This window comes from Sitodiplosis mosellana, unplaced genomic scaffold, assembly GCF_009176505.1.
Source record: "Sitodiplosis mosellana isolate CC-2019 unplaced genomic scaffold, AAFC_SMos_1.0 Smas_scaffold_6166, whole genome shotgun sequence".
NCBI lineage: Eukaryota > Metazoa > Arthropoda > Insecta > Diptera > Cecidomyiidae > Sitodiplosis > Sitodiplosis mosellana.
In genome coordinates, this window is record NW_022601407.1 from 2444073 (window position 1) to 2462187 (window position 18115).

The window sequence follows — 18115 nt, forward strand, 5'->3', positions numbered from 1 at the left end:
ATCGAAAGTAAGGACACAGTTTGTATTCTTTGGGGGGGTGTAGTAAGCATTTGTTGTATTCAGTTCAATGCACCTGGATTGAACAAAAGACGGTTCCATAGACCGATACTTTTACAAACAAATGACACCACATTCACAATAATCATGTTCACTTCAATCTCCACGTGACTCGTGGTCTCAGTTTATTTTTTTGCGAATTTCAAATCGTTGCCCTAAAATTTGTTAGTTGACACAACTTAAACATTCACCGTAACAAATAAAACAAAAGCACTATTTTGTGGAATTTTAATTTATCTCCAATGTGTTCACATTCATGGTTTTCTTATGGTTGGTTTTTTTTCTGTTTCATGTTTGTTGCTTCCATATCAGAGATATATAAAAAAAATAAGTGTAATCGAGCGAAGGAATTCAGTTGGTTTACTTCTTCTTCGACACACCAACAGTACGTCCACGACGGCCGGTAGTTTTTGTGTGTTGACCACGCACACGAAGACCCCAGTAGTGACGCATACCACGGTGGGCACGGATTTTCTTCAAGCGTTCCAAATCTTCACGCAATTTTGAATCCAAATTCGATGAGGTCAATTGTTGGTATTTACCATCAATGATGTCCTTTTGTCTGTTCAAGAACCAGTTTGGGATTTTGTATTGACGTGGATTTGAGATGATTGTGACAATTTTGTCAACCTGTTCATGAAAGAGAAATCAAAATTCGGTATTAGTCTTCATTTCGGAATGCGTTTTTTCTCTCTCACTTCAGTTGATAAAACTATACTAACTTCTTCTTCGCTGCATTCACCAGCACGTTTGGTCAAGTCGACATCGGCCTTTTTCAACACGATGTTAGCATAACGACGACCAACACCTTTGATTGCTGTCATCGCAATGGTAACTTTGCGGTTACCATCGATGTTCGTATTCATGATACGCAAGATATGCTGGAATTTCTCTGGAATAACCAACGACTGTAAAGAAACAAACAAAAATATATATGTCCAGTTTAGTCAGGCCATTCAAACTCTATACACTTAAACATAACCAAGTAGTGAATACACTTTCACGGATCTGAGACCGAACATTTTCGATATTATATTTTTCAACGAAAAAAACAATAATTTAAAAAAAAAATCGTAATTAAATCATATCTTCCAGATCGTTTCCTATTTAAAATCGTTTAAAACGAGCAATTATTCACTACGATGATGAAAATATTTTTCGATTTTTCTGACGATTACCATTTTTGCTTGTTTCTGCGGCAACAACCAAATTACAAAAGGAGTACCGGATGTATTCGAGCTGCCAAAATAGCTGTCATTGTAGCCAACCGAAAAAAAAACACAAATGTCAACTGGTTAGTCAGACTGATTGAAGCGACACAGTTCCATTGCACAATTACTTTGCTGAACCGCAGTTATTTCCCTGTTAATTTTGCACCAGAAACAAGTTCATTAAATTATTTTCTTTTTTTTCCCAATTTAGAAAATCAATTCGGTTTTATGTATTTATCACAAAAATAAAACATTTGCACTTAACATTAATGAAAATGAATGAGTCTCGCAATTTGCGTATGTTTGTTTTGGGAGTAAAACGAACTGAAGTTGTCTACGAAACCTGTCTGCTTTTTTATTTATGAAATCGTTTCATACTTTAGGTGTTCTGAATCACTATTTATTTGTCTTAAGTAATCCTAATCGGATAAATGTTAAACCCATCAGCATTGATTTACCTAAACATTCGCGATCTACTGGATACGATTTTAAAAATATCTTCTTCGTATTATCATCCAATTCAATTGCCAATAAATCAGGGCTTTGTTCTGGGCTTTTGTTTGAATTATACAAAAGGTTTCTGATAATGTTTTCAGTTGCGATCGGTTCTCGTCCCACGAACAGGTCATACAATCGTGCCACAATGCTGTAGTTCATCGAGAAGACGTTCGATTGTGTTAACTCCGTGCAGTCATGAGAGTTCTTTCGATTTTGTAGCAGTGTAACTAGAATAGCGAATTGTTGGCTCATTTGTATAATTTCGGCAAGCCGTTTTGGTGTAACTGCTTTTCGAAAATGTTGTAATTTAATGTGATCGTCCATAATGTAAATATCACTGACTGGCAATTTCTCAACAACTTGTGACAATTGATCGCACAATTGAAAGACATGCTTAACTCCGACTGAATCCACTCGATGATGATCCCATGAATTGATCTCAACACCATTGTCCCATTCACCTTTGATTGGCGAAAATTCAGTGCAAGTCACTCCGGTAGCGTCTTGATATATTGACGTAAATGAACGAATCGAGGAATATTTGGTTAATCGAGGCTCTAGGATTAATTTCAACGATTTCCACTTCTTCGTTGAATTGTCTGGGTTTGAAATCAACTGTGTTGACTTTGTTGCTGTTGGATATAAATCAATGGGTGGCACACCTTCATCATAAAATATGAAGCTGCTATCATTATTAACGAAACTATGTGGCTGAATGTCTGCGTGCTCATGAATTAATGGAATATCTGCACTACTTGATGGGATATCTGTACTGCTGGCATTTTTTGGATTTTCCTGTATTTGTGATTCACAGAATCGACGAAGATCATCAACTGTTTTCACACTAATCCCTTTTATTTGCAGAATTTCATCAAATTTCGTGATGGAGCCGCCATTTTCAATCTTAAACTTCTGAATCAAGTTAAACTTCTTCTCCGTTAAGACTGGCCTATTATTTAAAAAAAAACAATAAAAGTTAGCTTATAGCATAAAGCATCCGTGCTGTTTTGATTGCGATTAATATGAAATTTGTTCATACTTCAACGAATTCCAGTTATTACAATTGTTGAGCACTCGTATCAGTTTTGATTCATGGCCATCAGCTGTTTTCGGTGAGTTTACTTCATTTTCATTGGAATATCGGCAATAAACTCGAATAAAACTGAAAGAAATCGGCCGTGACAGGCTTTTCGATATATTTAAAAATTTTATTAGCATTGATGAGCTATTGTTTTAAAATCGGTCTAACACAGGGTTTATATTGTTTTCAAATTGTAGCACATGTCAATGTTTTATATTTGACTTTTCGTTTGACATTCAAATCGTAATATGTTTTGTAGAGAGAACATTTCCAAATTTGGAGAACTTTTTATTTTGAACTTTGAATGTATACATTCATGATGGATATAAATCTGTATGACCAAATGGATCCATCTTAGCGTATCACCAACAGCTATGTCTGATTATGACAAAAATTCCCAATGTAATTTTTTTTTCAATTTAAAAATATGAATTTAATTAATCTAAGTTTAAAATTTGCAGAAGGCTATGAAGTAACCGAAACTCCCATTTTTGTTCTCTTTCCATCTAAGATCGATTGTTTCGAATTTTTGTTTCTTCAGAAAAATATCTGACAAGTACGTTGAAAAGTCTGAAAAAATAAAGAAACTCGAACTAAACCCGGTAGAAATATGAGTAATCTGTGGAAGAAAGAATTTTGCATCAACCATACACGTCAGCTGTTAACATTGCGAACATATTTCAATGATGAAAACCCGAAAGTACGGCGTCGTAATTCATATATCCGGAATAGCATTGTACTTGAATGGTTTTTATTCTTCGGTTTAGCCAAAGCAATGATACTTATTATCTAAATGGAATATTAGAAGGAAGAAAAAGTACGCGAAAAAGGTCTCCACATATGGAAAAGTTTTGATTGCTAGTGGCTGCCATTGTTGTTGACTGGTTTTTGAGAGTAGCAGAGTGTGTATCGTATCGTTGGACGTTTGTCTAGGGTGCGAGTGTATTTGTGGATTGCTTTGTATTTCTTATATATATCGAACATGTATGTTCCTGTCTATGTGGAGGTTTATGTATGCTTTTGGTAATATTGTTTGTAGAATAAAATTATAAATGTCAAATAATCGCGTAAATTTTGCTTGTAAGAATTGTATTAAAATAAGCCAACAATAAAATGTAACAAAAGTATCTGATTCTTTTTAGAAGTAAATAGCAGATAAAATATGCAATTTTTAAAATTTAATATTACGGTAAGTGGGCATATTGGATAAGTTATGGATAAAATTGCGATCGCCGAATGGCGAAAAAAAAACTGAATCAACAAACAATAAGTAATAGTTTTCCATCGAGACCAGATTCCTGGCAATATTTTTATTAAAAACTCATTTCATGTTACATTTTCCATAGCCACATCAAGCTAAAGTAAAAACAAAATTAAATAAACTTACACAACAATGCTGTTAGAACTTTAAAAGAACAATTAGAACTCGTTTTTTTTTACATCCAAGTACCATTGAATTCGGAACTATTTCGGAAACATTCTGTTTCAATCAATTAACCGAAAATGTGTGTGTGCGTAGATCAATGTCAACATTAATGAAAAAAATAACTATTGGCATTTCAATTTGTGAAATAGCTTTATTTCTGCGATTGAAGTATGGTAAATTAATCGGAAAAGGGTGAAGTGTCTCTGGTAACTGTTATCAATGGTCAGTGACATTTTGCGTTGCAATTTGCTGTGTATTTTAAGTAGCTGCGTTTATTTTGAAATGAGTCAATGTGATTTTAAAAATGAAATGCGTGCGACCAATAGCGTATCCTTTAAGCTGAGTGATTGAAGATCGCATATTGTGATGTTTCTGTATTTTCTTCTTTTTCTTAAATTACCTCAAATGTGTTTCGTTTTAGGAACATCATCAATCAACAATCAACAAATCAAAAACATCAACGACCAACAAAAGTACCATTATAACTTTGATGGTTCTTTTTTGGCCAATTCATTGACATAAGTAAACAAAGTGTAGCAACAAATTTTCTCTTCACACACACACACACACACACACACACACACGCATACATAACAACAACAGCAACAGCGGCCGCCAGCACTAAAATTTACATACGACCAATAGGATTAGATTAATTTAAATTTTACCGATGGATAGTAATCAACTGAAGAATCAGATTGAACAGGTTGCCAATTTATCGATAAACAGTGATGATGGCAATGATAAAAACAGAACTGGTAAAATTATTACATGTACATATTGTGCGCTCACATTTCGGACCCGGGCCGATCTACGGCAACATTGTCAGACGGAGACGCATCAGACTGTTATCATGTCCGATGAAGGTAATCGTATTTTCTCTGTTTGAAATTTGAACGTGGTTTAATGGTGTTGTTGTCTCTTTTTTGTGCGGAATTCGATGAAATTTGCAGGGCGTGATTGGAAATGCAGAGCACCCCCCAGAGGGTACGCCGCAGACACGTATACCCTATGTGAAAACTTCATGGATAATGCATCCTGTCACTATGGAAATCAATGCGTAGAAGCACATGGTAATGAAGAACTGCATGAGTGGCAGGAGCGTTTCGAATATCGAAAAATGCGAATGCAACGGGCTTGCGAGAAAGAACTATTCGGCAAAAGTTTTACAGAACAACTCCTGGAAAAATGGGTAAGTGTGTATAGTGTACTAGAAGTCAGTGCCATATGTAAAAATGACATTTTGAAAATCTAGCAATGTAATATGTGTATGGTGTGATTTTACAGGTGTCGGCATCCACTCCTGATAGAATAATGAAAGAAAAAATCGATGGTGTAGAGGAAACCGTTTCAAATGACCTAGTGACAACAGTATCGTCGAAGGTGTCGAAACGTGAATGGACATTCGTTCTGAAAACGAAACGTATGCTGAAAGCAGTTGCCCTTCTACAGGATGCTCATCGTAACCACTTCATGTTGAAGCAAGTGTTTCCAGCCGAACCTCGACCAGCGAAACGTGGACAGTCGTATGGGAATAAGGTAGTCGAGGCGGAACTTTTAAGTGACCAAGAATGGGTTGCGCCAAATGTAGACGAACGATATTCAGAAACACCAAATGAAAGAAGTCCAGTCCTGGAGCATAGGGTCAAAGTAGTCTTTTCAACCGATATATACGGAACGTTTCGTCAATCAGTAGTCTTTGACTTTTGCACTGAGCCCGTATTAGTGAAGCATTTTTGCGTTGATGTGATACCGGTAACCGATGCGGATAAAATCCAAGGAATTAAAAAAGAAATGGTCGTTTCTGCATCGCAACGATGGGACGAAACAAATGTCCAAATCGTTTCGTATACAATACCATCAGTTGCACACCAACAACCGACCGCCTCAGCAAAATTAGACGAAGAACGTGAAAAAGAACTACTACAAAGATATCCGTGTCCGCGAGCATCAACCTTTACACTAACTCAATCAACAATTACTGAAAAACGAATGACAAAAAATAACTATCGGTCGCGAATGCACGAACTGCTGTATGTGGAAGAAATTGCGCGCTACGATCAAGTCGCCCGATACAATCTAACGACAAAATTACAAATTACTTCAACGTATTTACTCTCGCCAAGTGGCATGGCCACTAGCACAGCCAAGTATTCGCATTCGGGCGAACTGTTTGCGCTGCTGGCATTAGGGAAAGATGTGTCGGAGGATACGTCAGCGGGTCGACTGATTTTGAATAATTGCACAAGTGTTTATATATCAGATGCTGGCCTCGTTTCGAATGACAATGAAAAACGAAAAGTCTACGAGGCACTGATTGAAGACAAAGGCAAATCAATGATCTATTTGAAGCTCTCGGCGCAATGTGTTAGCGATTTGGGCTTGACAGCGAATACAGACTTCTTATCCGACATTCAATTTCAATTGAACCGCCTCACATACTGTGAATGGCATCATGCGATCGATAAAATCGTCGACTATCGAATGATCTTTCCCGAAACTTTTCTAGAACCAAGTATACCGTGGACACCGAAGAAACAATGGTCCGAAAACTTAGATCCCAAACTGAATTCAAAGCAAAAAGAAGCCGTACTGGCCATTACTGCAGTTTCAAATGCTGGACTGCCACCGATACTGTTGATTGGTCCATTTGGCACTGGAAAAACATTTACATTGGCTAGCTCGATACAACAATTGCTCCTGCAGACCGATACTCGCATCCTGATTTGTACACATTCAAATTCTGCAGCCGATTTATATATCAAAGATTACCTGCATCCGTGGGTCGAAGAGGGAAACACAGAAGCAACACCGCTACGTGTATATTACCACAAGCGTTGGGTTGCTACTGTTAATAGCACAGTTTTAAAGGTATGTAAACACCACTCTGTCTACAACTTTTTCGGGGCCATATTAGCTCCAATGTAACTGTGACTATGTTTATTTCTCTGTCTTAATTTTCATCATTTTATTTGCAGTATTGTCTTGTTGATCTCAATGGTTCGGTTCGAGTGTTTCGGCGACCAACTAAGGAGGATCTATTGAAGCATCGAATCGTTGTAGTGACTTTGAATATTTCTATGGAGTTGGCATCATTGGATTTGCCGAAGGGCCATTTTACACATATTCTGCTCGATGAAGCCGCACAAGCGATGGAATGTGAGGCCATCATGCCGTTAGCATTGGCTGATGTCAACACACGCATCGTACTAGCCGGTGATCACATGCAAATGAGCCCAGAGCTATTCTCTAATTTTGCCAAGGAGCGTCGATTGCACATTTCACTACTGGAACGACTGTATGACCATTATCCAGTTGATTTTCCGTGCAAAATTTTGCTATGTGAAAATTACCGTGCCCATGAGGCAATCATCAAATTTACATCAGAGCTCTTTTATGACCAAAAGCTGATCGCATCTGGTAAGCAGCCACGACATGAGAAATTCTTCCCGCTCACATTTTTCACCACACGAGGTGAAGATGTACAGGATAAAAACTCAACGGCATTCTATAACAATTCGGAAGTGTACGAAGTTGTTGAACGTGTACAAGACCTACGGAAACAATGGCCAGTATCTTGGGGTAAAATGAGCGACCAATCCATTGGCATAATGACACCGTACGCTGATCAAGTGTTTCGAATTCGCTCGGAATTGCGTAAGCGAAAAATGGGAGGCATATCTGTGGAACGTGTTCTAAATGTGCAAGGCAAACAATTTCGGGCGATATTCTTATCTACAGTGAGAACACGTCGAACATTGCCCAGTTCGGGTAATCTAAACTCAAGTAGTCAAACCGAAGACATGGACTATGGATTTTTGAGTAATTCAAAATTGTTGAACACCGCTATTACTCGAGCGCAAAGTCTTGTGGCTGTTGTTGGAGATCCGGTGGCCTTGTGCTCAGTTGGACGATGTAGAAAAGTATGGGAGCGATTTATTGAGATCTGTAATCAAAATAAAAGCTTATTCGGTATTACATGGTCACTTTTGCGATCTCAATTGGACGGTGTCGAACTGAAAAAGACGTTCGTATTGAATCCTTTAGCGCCCGAATTTATTCCACGTGCACTACAAGCTGAAACGTATCTGAGAGAACAACAAATGCATGCACAGCAGCAACAAGTATACCCTCCACATGTCCTGCCGCCTGGCATGTCACACATTGGTTATTCTACACAAACAATGCTTAATTCACAGCCTCGGGTGGAAAATGATCCGTCGATGCAACACAATTATAAGCATCGATTTGGTGGAATGCAAACACAACCCGCTGTACCATCAAAAGTGACCAACAAACATCCGCCGTTCTTTTATCAAAATCAACACCATCAAATGATACGGAACCAAGCAATGCCGCAGCCGGCACTCAACTATACGGCCAATAATCAACCGAATTTCTGGGCACCACCCTTCAACAGTAACCAGAATATGTGGCCAAAGCCAAACCATGCAATTCGAACGGAAAATACCGTAAGAATTTTGATTTTCTTGACAAATAGAAAATATCATTTACCCAATTTCAAACTCATCTAGGATTAAATGCCATTTTTATGGATAACTCACAATATCAATACAAATTTTCAGAATTTCCCTCGTGCACCACAACCGCAGCCGCCACAACCACAGCAGCAACCATTAAACTTGAACATGTCATTGATTACACGGCAACAAGCCACGTAAGTAGTATACTGCAGCTCAATATTTCATAAACGAACCGAATTTAATCACAACTTGCACTCACCCATTGCAGTAGTGGATCACAACATTTGCATCATAACTCGATTCCATACATGCAAGGTAGTAAGCAACAATCTCCTGGAATATACGGCGCAAACGTTCAAAATCATATGCGAAATATCAATACTATGTCGAATCCATCGCAATTGGCCACGCAAACTCCTCAACCGCATGGTCAACAAGAAATGAGTGTGTCGCCTTTGACTAGTGATATTATGGCATCAATAACGCAGCGTGCTAACCAATTACATCAACAGAATTTATACAAAACCTCTCCCATGCAACCTCTTCACCCTCCACAGCAGGTTAGTAAAAAGTTCTAACTGACTTATATATACCTAAAGTCATTCTCTATACGTTACATTTTGAAACTACCATCAACAAAATGAAAGTAAACATTGCATTGAAATTGCCCGTGAAACGTCTGTGGCTGAGGGCCTATTACTTTTTTGACTCGCTATGAATTAATTCTTGGAAAAATTTGTATTATTGCTGACTAATGCAATGTCAATGTCTATATGTCTACAGGTGCCGGCTAACAACAAATTCCCCTTTTTCATGGACAGCAAAAATCATCATGCAATAGAGTAAGTGTATAACACATAGTTTATACAGTGAGTTAGTCCATAGCGACAAACAAAATTTAAAAAAGAGTCTCCCTTTGTACAGAATTTGCATTAGATTGGAGACGCTTTTTCGAACTTCTGTCTGTAATTGTAATTTAATTTACTTAGCATAAGCGATCAAATTTTTTATGGATGATTTGGTTTTTTAGCCCTCAGCAAATGTTACAACACTCCCAGCCCATGCCAAATATGAACCAACATCATTTAGCTGCCCCAAAGTCACAACACGTAACATTGATGAATCAGAATCAGCAAAAAATGCTTCCAGTACACCAACAACAGCTCCAGACACCAAACATTCCAGGTAAATTGAAAATATTGCCCGCCACCAATCGCATTTATGCATTATTAATTGATTGCATTCGTTTCGACTTTGTTTTTCGTGACGTAGACTTCTCAAACCTATTGCCATCCAATATGAGCTTTTACGACATGGCTGCAGAATCAAAGGATAATCAATTCAAATGGTTCGTGAAATTAAGTGAAACGCAAGGACTGGAGGCAGCAAATAAATATGCCGAAATTTTGAGTCAAATTCCGTTGCACTTGGAATCAGTTATGTCGAAGCCGCCAATAGCATTGAATACACCATCAATACAGAATGTAGACCTTTTGTTCGAGAATCTTGTGAATGGACCGGCACCAACGTTAGGAAGTTTGCTCGCCAAAAAAGACCATCCGCCGAATGACACACCATTTTTAGGAGGACACTTGCCATCACTTTCGAATCGAAATGGTGGCGATCATTCGTCTATTGCGAGTCTAAATGATCTAATTAGCGCACGGCAAAATGATTTGGGAATGCAAGCAAAAAATTCTATACAAAATACGCCTGTACCACAACAGCCAAACTTCCAGCATCAACATCAACAGCAACAACAGCAACAACAGCAGCAACAGCAGCAACAACAACAACAGCAACAGTCTATCCCTCTGTATCAACGTCAAGCAGGTGCCAGTTTCAATGTACAATCTAACAATATGCAAATGCCAATGATGACACCTGGAAATGATATCAACGATCATAATCTGTTTGAGAATTTATTCAATCACAATGGTAGCCTCGGTCAAAGTCATATTTCAAATGATTTGCATGGAAATACACAACATTTTCAAGGCTTACCACAACTCCCAGCTCATCAAACATTTGTCAACCCTGTAAAGTCGCTATCCAATTCGGTGAACATGACACAAAAGTAAGTGAAATTTGAATTTCTAATTCATTCGATTGGTATTGCTCTTTTTTGCCGATGTGTCTAACTGAAGCCTTGCCTTTTTCAGTATGCACTCAAATTCAAACCAAAATATCATTTCGATTAACCATTTGGCACATTCGCAAAATGCGAATGACCAGTGTAAACGGAATGAAGATGAACACAATGCCCGGCCAACTAATTCAACTACAACCTATGCCAGTGTGTTGTCACAAGGCGCTTCAAACCAACAATCAAATCAAAATCATTCACACAACAAACAACAACAACAGAAAAACGAAGAGAAAGATCCATTTGCAGCGATACGAGAACTGGGCCAACGCAGCAATGGCTTATATAATTATTTTCAATAAAACCACAAACAAACGAAAAACCTTTTTCACGGCAATCTTTAATAATCCCCACTATTGAAATAATAGAACTTTATAATACAACAATATTCATAATGTAAAAAGTTGTAACTATGTTTAGAAGAAAAAATGAGAAAAAAATTTAAAAAAATCCCAAGAAAATGGCAAAACAAAAATGAAAAAATTAAAAAATGAAAAAAAGTTATCAAGCAAAACTTAAAAAATTATTTTTTAGCTTAACGTAAGAACACACATAGAGATGTAGATATAGTAATGCAAAAAAAATCACCCATCTAATTTCAATCTAGATTCAGCATGTATGTTAACAAATTTTTAAAAAAATAATCAAATGGATACTAATGTTGATTTTGTACATGTCTTGCTGGAACTCTTCTAAACTCATGGTAGAACATTTGTTCGATCAGAGCTTGCAAGACCAACAACATAAAAAAAATTAGTTCCGATTTGTAGTTTTTCGGTAAATCTGTTCTTTTTGATGTCTTAAACAAATGGAACATTTGGAATAAATTTGTATAAAATTATTGGTAAAAAAATATAATAAAAATAAAAGAATAAATAAAAATATCTTAGTATAGAATAAGGAAAAAAGGAATAACAAACCAATTTGCATGTGGTGAACAGACATGTCATGATATCACCAGTGTGCAAACAAACGTTTGTTGTTTTGCAAAAAAAAAAAATAAAAAAAAAATTAAAAAAATGTGAACATTGATTTTAAATCAGCAAATTATATTTTAAAAGTTGCAACGGATTGTGAAACAATTAAAGCATATTTTCTTTGATAAATAGGAAAAAATATATAAAAAAATGGAAAAAAAAATCAACAGAAAAAATGTCAAAAATTTTACCTACACGAAATAAATAATGAAATCATTGATTTCGATATTGCATATAAAAACGTTTCTGTCACAAAATCTTAACAAAAAAGAAATACATTTTATTAAAAACCAGAAGAAAATCTGTAAAATGGAGAAATCTCCCAAAAAAATTATCACACTTTTTAACGAAAGCCTCATTTAAAATTTTGAACAACTTATTATGCTTTTTCGAAGCTATGATGTCAAGATATTCTTAAAAATATGAGATTGTTCATCCAACAGGCCTTATCAAACGAAACACAATTCTGCAGCAAGAGTCAACGAGTATTGAAGAAATAAAATCTAGGCCTGCTATATACTACACCGCTAAGTTCGTGTTTTCATGAAAACATAGCACGATGTATGTAAATTGTAAATGAATTTCGGGCAGTAACATTTAATTACCGAGAGAGAAAAAAAGAAACATAATAGAAAAAAATTGACATTCAAAGAAAAAAAACGGAAATTGGTTTTGGAAATCGCTCCACAAGGAATATAGAATTGCCAAATGATGGACACATTCGATACAGTTTCAAATTGAAAGAAAACTATGGAATAGTTGAAAAGTAAAACAGAAATGTGTTTTATAATTTGTTTGCCTTGTGTGGAAATTAACATGGCTGTTATTTAACATACAACATTGTACAATGTATTTTAGTTGATAAATTCTGACCGATGAACGAAAATTCTTTTGAGGAAAGAGATTGTAATGTGGAAAATGTAGAATACTGTACAGAACGATGATGATGAAGATGATATGCACGAACTTTTTCGTTCATCCGTCAAGATTTGACAACATATTCTTTGAGGTAAGCACCACCAACTTCCCTGCTCAAACATCCGTTTGAAACAAGATTCAACAGAAACGTGGAGAAAACCGTTTATACTTTATGCAATTATTTTACACGCAACAGTAGAATATTGTTGTTCTGATTTTGGTTCCTGTTTAATTAATTAATTTAATCATTTACCGGTATTAATTATTCTTTAAAGGGAAGATTTTCTTGGTTGCGTGGCTTATTGTATTTTTTTAAACCATCTTGAATATTTCATTCTTGATTTGTTTTGCAAGCTTAATTTCAATAATGATTAAAATTCAAAAAAAAATCCAATTACAAAAACAGAGTGACTTCGTGGTTGCCACTTGAAGTGTTTCTATTCAAGATAAACTGAGTATTTTCTGGAATATATTTAGACGAATTCAATGTGTCACAATTGAATGCTTATCTCTCTACCACATATTCCTGGGCTCAGGAGGAGAGAAAAGTGTATGAACACTTTTCCCCAATTGTCATTTTACTGGGTTAAAACATTCGGCACATTTCAAAATGCCCTGTTTCTAATCCCCTGTTTCTAATCCAATAGGCATTGCGAGCGTATTTTTTCGGAATAAACACATGATTGTTAACTCATTAGATACTGAGGCTATTTAAACTATTCAATGCAGAAACTACAGAAAAAATTGACTGAAAGTGTTTAATTGAACCCAAATCTGAAGTTCAAAAAATTGTCGAAAACAGAGCTCGCTATCAAATATTATTATCCGCTTGAATATTTTTATGTGATATTTTTTATGCATTCACCAAGCAACACGTGAGCGTATCGTTGTGTAGTATATACGTGTGTGCAGGTACTAGTGCAAACAGTGGACCGACTGTGTTGATCGTTTTGCACACGAACAAACACGTTTGTCTGCACAGACATAACAACTCGGCAGTAATGTATGGAGTGAATTTTGCGTGTCAAATCACAGAGATCGCACAAAAATATTCAAGTGGATATTATTATTTGTTAGCGACCTCTAAAATAGTGTATTTTTGAGTTCCCAATTTAATTTTGAGTTTTTTTAGCAGATGTGTAACTGGTACATATTGGGCTAGTTTGACAAACTCAGCTAGTGTCAACAAAATTATATAACGTTTGTATTCTATGCGCAGTATTGTGGGTCAATTTTGAAGAATTTTTACTGTTGATTCGAAAATCACCCCAAAATTGGCGTGCTTACAATGTTTTTAGTTTTTAGAGTACACATCTGTTAGAAAAACCTACAAAACTAAGCTAGGGACCAAACATCTTGAAATGATGCATTATTAAGGTATCGTTTTTACATCATATGAGTAGTTTGGAGCGAAAATGTAATACAGAAAAGTTGAGAGGAAAAATGTCAAATGAAAAGAGATAGCTATATAGTTCACTATAGTTTACTATACAGTTTACTATATAGCTATCTATTTTCCGCTCATTCATCATCGACATTTTTCCACTCAACTTTTCTGTATAACATTTTCGCTCCAAACTACTCATAAGTAGTAGTAAGTTTGTGAAATTTTGAATCGGTGTGTCCATTTTCGGAAAATAATTTTGTCGTAAACCCAAGAAAAATGGATTAGAAGGTGCAGAAAGTATTTTGTTTTTAAAGGATTTCAGATATGGGGATGTAATTTGGAAACAATGGAAATCAACGGTTTTCAATCTTCTAATTAATAGATCGTTAAAATTGATTTTTTTCTCGTAAGAATAGGTGAGATAGAGATTTTTGTTTTGAATACTCTATACTGATGAAGATATGACCCCAGGAATACGTGGTTAAAATATTCGCACTCAATTTGTAAACACCCTGTATTTTAATTTGGGCAAATGATGTATCCCCACTTTTAAAATCCAGATTCTATTGAAAAGTTTGTTTATATTTAACATTGAAATTTAATCATGCACAACAAATGTTTCTTTTGAAAATGAATAAATATTTATAATTTTGAAATCCGACACAAAATCATTTGTTTTTATATGGAATCAAAAGTATTGCCCCCGCATACGAAAGCGAATGTTTTTTGAATTGGAATTTTTTTTGTTGTATGACATCGCAATGTCAAAACATTTTCCTTTGCCAACATTTACACCCTCTAAATTTTTTTTTGTAAGATTTATCCCAGTGTCTTGACACTTCTTCTTAGGTAGCAAAGTTGTCAACGAACGATCTAACGAACTTTATCACTTTTTTATCTAGAGTCTTTAAAAAATTATTTTTCAAACTTGAATTTAATTTCTAATCAAAGGTTTCTCCCCATATACAAATACACTTTGCTGATTTTCAAGACGTGGACAAATAAATTGACTTTCGAACATAGTGAAGCCTACGTTCGCTAATTTAACGAACATTTTAGCGTTCAAAATATTCAGACGTGATCATTTTTTGATTTATTCAAGATCTTAGATAGAAAAGAATGAAGTGACAAAAATGCGTTTGCTAAATCGTTCGTTGACGAATATGCTAGATGTTTGGCACGGGATTTGAGATTTGTAAAGAAATATAACCTCAAAAATCGGTAAAGATCGTGCAACAAATTTAATCTGTTATTTTGATACATTCAAGAGATCCTTATAAATTTATCTCATCCAATGGGTTGAATCCTCTCTAGGGATGTTTAACCCCTAGATTTTCTCGGTACATCCTTTCAAAGGATTCCTTTGAATACACAAGTTGAATATTTTTATAAAACTGAACGAAAAATTTTTTTTAGACTTTTTGATTATAGCAAACATTGAATGTGACATAATATAATCGCGCTTATGCTCACGTTTGCGAACAAGTTAAAAGCCTCTAGCCACGTACAAAACGTGGATCCATTATTCGGCGAAAAGTGTTACATGCATGTAACACGGGATCTATATTACGGCCAATTTATGTTGTTCGGGATAAATTTAATCCGAGGGGAAAAATGCATTTTCGTCATAAAACCAAATTTTTCGATAAAATTTATACCTATCACATAGGAAATTGATGCTAAACTCCATTCCGGCTATTAATAATGTTGAAAGTATTTCAAATATTTTTTCACACCAAGAAATTTGAAAAAAAAATTATCCCGAGGGGTAAAAATCCGAGAGGTAACAAAAAATGTATGACCCAAAAATACAATATTTCACTGAAACTTCAATTTGTTGCTTAACTTCGCTGCTTTTTCATCATAAATTTTGATATTAAAAACATTTTGAATCAATTTTTGATTAAAATAAAAATCACGCTTCATCACCTCGTTATAAAATTTACCACGAGCGGAGTTCTTGGTAAAAATCCAAGGGGTAAAAAAATGAACTGATTCGAAATGTCATTATTATCAAAATTTATGACGAGAAAGCGGAGAATTTAAGCAAAAAATTGAAGTTTCGGTGCAAATATTGTATTTTTGGGTCATACATTTTTTGTTACCTCTCTGACTTTTACCCCTCGGATTAAATGTATCCCGAACAATATAAATTGGCCGTTAATGTAATTTCGCTTCTTCAAAAATCTACGAGAAAAGATTACAATTAAAAAATTGAAGATCAAAAATCAATTTTCTTCTGAGGCTATATATAAATGACCTCGAAACTCCAAACCCCAAGTTGGATTTAAAGTTTTCTTGGAGAAACACCTAGGCGTTTATGTAAATTGTTTATTTTTCCATATAAAATTCGTCTATGTGAGTATGACGATGCTAAGGGTTCTTTTCGCGCGTTTAGTTTAGACGAATAAAACTCAGAATTATTGAAAATCGGCCAAAATAAAATACCAGATTCTATTTTACAATAAAAATTTTATTTCCAATTTTAACTTTTCGATTATGGATATATAACATGATAAGGCTCTTGGTCAAGCCTTTGAATCACGCTTTCTTTAAAATGAATAAAAACATATTCAAATTGGGATAATCCTTTTTATTGCTATTTACAAATCCCATGTGAGAATAAATCATCTTAAAACAGTTAAATAATTCTAAAAACATTCTATCAAGATGTAGCTTTGGCTAAATAGTACGGATAACCGTACAAACGGAATATTTTGGAACGTGGGCCAAAATGATTGATAGTCACTGATTGATCCGACTATCTAAATTTTCTTTAATTTATTTCCTAGTCTTTATGTTTCTCCGTCTGATCCGACTTGATTTCTTGGTTATTATGTTAAACGCAAGGCGGAACCATCTTGAGAAACTTATTATTGAACCAATGGAGTGAAATCATTTTCAACAAATGATGAAATTGTGCAGATATTCGATAATATCTTAGGGAGCAATCAATCAGAAATGGGGCAGGCATACTTTTCCAGCAAATAGCTCAGATATCACAGTGATCCAAAGTGCGAGTACAAACATGATGTAGCTGAAACCAACTTGATGTGAGTTCGGCAGTTGGTATGGTTGGCCACCAATCTCATCAATGTGGAAACCAAGTGGAAATATGACTGCAGCCAGGCAGAAGAGCACCACTAAAACATAAACAATATTCAGTTATGATTTTTTTTGTTCATCGACCTCTGATGATACGTGGATACAATGTCAAAAAGATGCTTACTCGCTGTAAATCCAACCCATCGCGCATATGGAATCACATCTCGGTCCCAGTTACTTGAGGCCAGTAAAATGATGGCGGTTGTTATACAAATGCATCCAACGAAAATGCATATCAGTGCCAATAGCCATTCTGGTTGTAGTTCAGGTGTGAAGCAAGTTTGAGGTCGATTGTATAAGGTCATACAAGTCCACATCAGGCCCAGTCGTGTTTCACCTAAAATGCATCAATTCGCCACATATTTACAAATAAAAACCAAAATGACACAATTAAAGTGCAATAGACATATACCTCCAACATCTGTAACTATCCAGTCTGGAGTTGCTAGGCTGATAATTGCAAATACATCAGCTGCCATAAAAAATGATGCACTAATTGTTGTTAATCTATCCATTATTCAGCGTCCTTGATTTTATTTGTGCTATTATCATGTAATTTCGTATACACGCTGCGCTCACTTGCCGATTTCTGTCCTAACTTCACTGATGAAATATCACTTTTTCGCTTTGTTTTCGTGATTTATTTTGATTTATTCCATTTGTTTGTTTGTTGCGTTTTTGTAATAAATATGGAGTTTTATTTTTTATTTATTAGCTTTCTACTTGAAGTGTCAGCATTAGCCCAAAATGTCAAATGTATAAAAGTGAAATTCGATAAAACAGATTGAACACTTTCAAAGTGTCTGAATTCGCCACACGAAATGA

General features: G+C 35.4%; 4 protein-coding genes across 5 annotated transcripts; 1 reads left to right on the forward strand and 3 right to left on the reverse strand.

Moving 5' to 3' along the window:
- Window positions 1-271: 271 nt before the first annotated feature.
- On the reverse strand, window positions 272-1416 carry LOC129575128 (40S ribosomal protein S18). The gene is made up of 4 exons (XM_055458061.1): window positions 1397-1416; window positions 1236-1308; window positions 780-965; window positions 272-687 (listed from the first exon to the last, which is right to left on the reverse strand). Exons 2-4 carry the CDS (start codon window positions 1236-1238, stop codon window positions 418-420), a joined length of 459 nt encoding a protein of 152 aa, XP_055314036.1. The 5' UTR covers window positions 1239-1308; window positions 1397-1416; the 3' UTR covers window positions 272-417.
- Window positions 1417-1456: 40 nt separating this feature from the next.
- Window positions 1457-3730, reverse strand: LOC129575126 (uncharacterized). Its single transcript, XM_055458059.1, has 2 exons — window positions 2806-3730; window positions 1457-2715 (listed from the first exon to the last, which is right to left on the reverse strand). The coding sequence occupies exons 1-2, from the start codon at window positions 2982-2984 to the stop codon at window positions 1665-1667; spliced, it is 1230 nt and encodes a 409-aa protein (XP_055314034.1). The 5' UTR covers window positions 2985-3730; the 3' UTR covers window positions 1457-1664.
- Window positions 3613-11822, forward strand: LOC129575125 (probable helicase with zinc finger domain). 2 transcript variants are annotated; one of them, XM_055458057.1, is made up of 12 exons: window positions 3613-3927; window positions 3990-4036; window positions 4695-5139; window positions 5227-5465; window positions 5561-7144; window positions 7252-8745; window positions 8860-8951; window positions 9026-9317; window positions 9541-9599; window positions 9788-9942; window positions 10030-10834; window positions 10920-11822. In XM_055458057.1, exons 3-12 carry the CDS (start codon window positions 4944-4946, stop codon window positions 11203-11205), a joined length of 5202 nt encoding a protein of 1733 aa, XP_055314032.1. In that variant the 5' UTR covers window positions 3613-3927; window positions 3990-4036; window positions 4695-4943; the 3' UTR covers window positions 11206-11822. The 2 variants fall into 2 exon arrangements, with proteins under 2 accessions (XP_055314032.1, XP_055314033.1); XM_055458058.1 differs by having other exon boundaries at window positions 3613-3870.
- Window positions 11823-16763: 4941 nt separating this feature from the next.
- On the reverse strand, window positions 16764-18066 carry LOC129575235 (uncharacterized protein C16orf52 homolog B). Its single transcript, XM_055458335.1, has 3 exons — window positions 17703-18066; window positions 17415-17627; window positions 16764-17328 (listed from the first exon to the last, which is right to left on the reverse strand). Exons 1-3 carry the CDS (start codon window positions 17803-17805, stop codon window positions 17141-17143), a joined length of 504 nt encoding a protein of 167 aa, XP_055314310.1. The 5' UTR covers window positions 17806-18066; the 3' UTR covers window positions 16764-17140.
- Between the last annotated feature and the right edge of the window lie 49 nt (window positions 18067-18115).

Excerpts from the sequence above, each read along its gene's own strand:
- LOC129575128 (XM_055458061.1), bottom strand. Across the intron at positions 688-779 it reads GTGAATGCAGCGAAGAAGAA|GTTGACAAAATTGTCACAAT; the intron begins GTTAGTATAGTT and ends TTTCATGAACAG.
- LOC129575126 (XM_055458059.1), bottom strand. The coding sequence starts at position 2,984 with ATGCTAATAAAATTTTTAAATATATCGAAAAGCCTGTCACGGCCGATT. Across the intron at positions 2,716-2,805 it reads AATAACTGGAATTCGTTGAA|GCCAGTCTTAACGGAGAAGA; the intron begins GTATGAACAAAT and ends TTTAAATAATAG.
- LOC129575125 (XM_055458057.1), top strand. The coding sequence starts at position 4,944 with ATGGATAGTAATCAACTGAAGAATCAGATTGAACAGGTTGCCAATTTA. Across the intron at positions 5,140-5,226 it reads TGTTATCATGTCCGATGAAG|GGCGTGATTGGAAATGCAGA; the intron begins GTAATCGTATTT and ends TGAAATTTGCAG. Across the intron at positions 7,145-7,251 it reads TTAATAGCACAGTTTTAAAG|TATTGTCTTGTTGATCTCAA; the intron begins GTATGTAAACAC and ends TTTTATTTGCAG.
- LOC129575235 (XM_055458335.1), bottom strand. The coding sequence starts at position 17,805 with ATGGATAGATTAACAACAATTAGTGCATCATTTTTTATGGCAGCTGAT. Across the intron at positions 17,628-17,702 it reads GATAGTTACAGATGTTGGAG|GTGAAACACGACTGGGCCTG; the intron begins GTATATGTCTAT and ends GATGCATTTTAG. Across the intron at positions 17,329-17,414 it reads ATGGGTTGGATTTACAGCGA|TGGTGCTCTTCTGCCTGGCT; the intron begins GTAAGCATCTTT and ends TTTATGTTTTAG.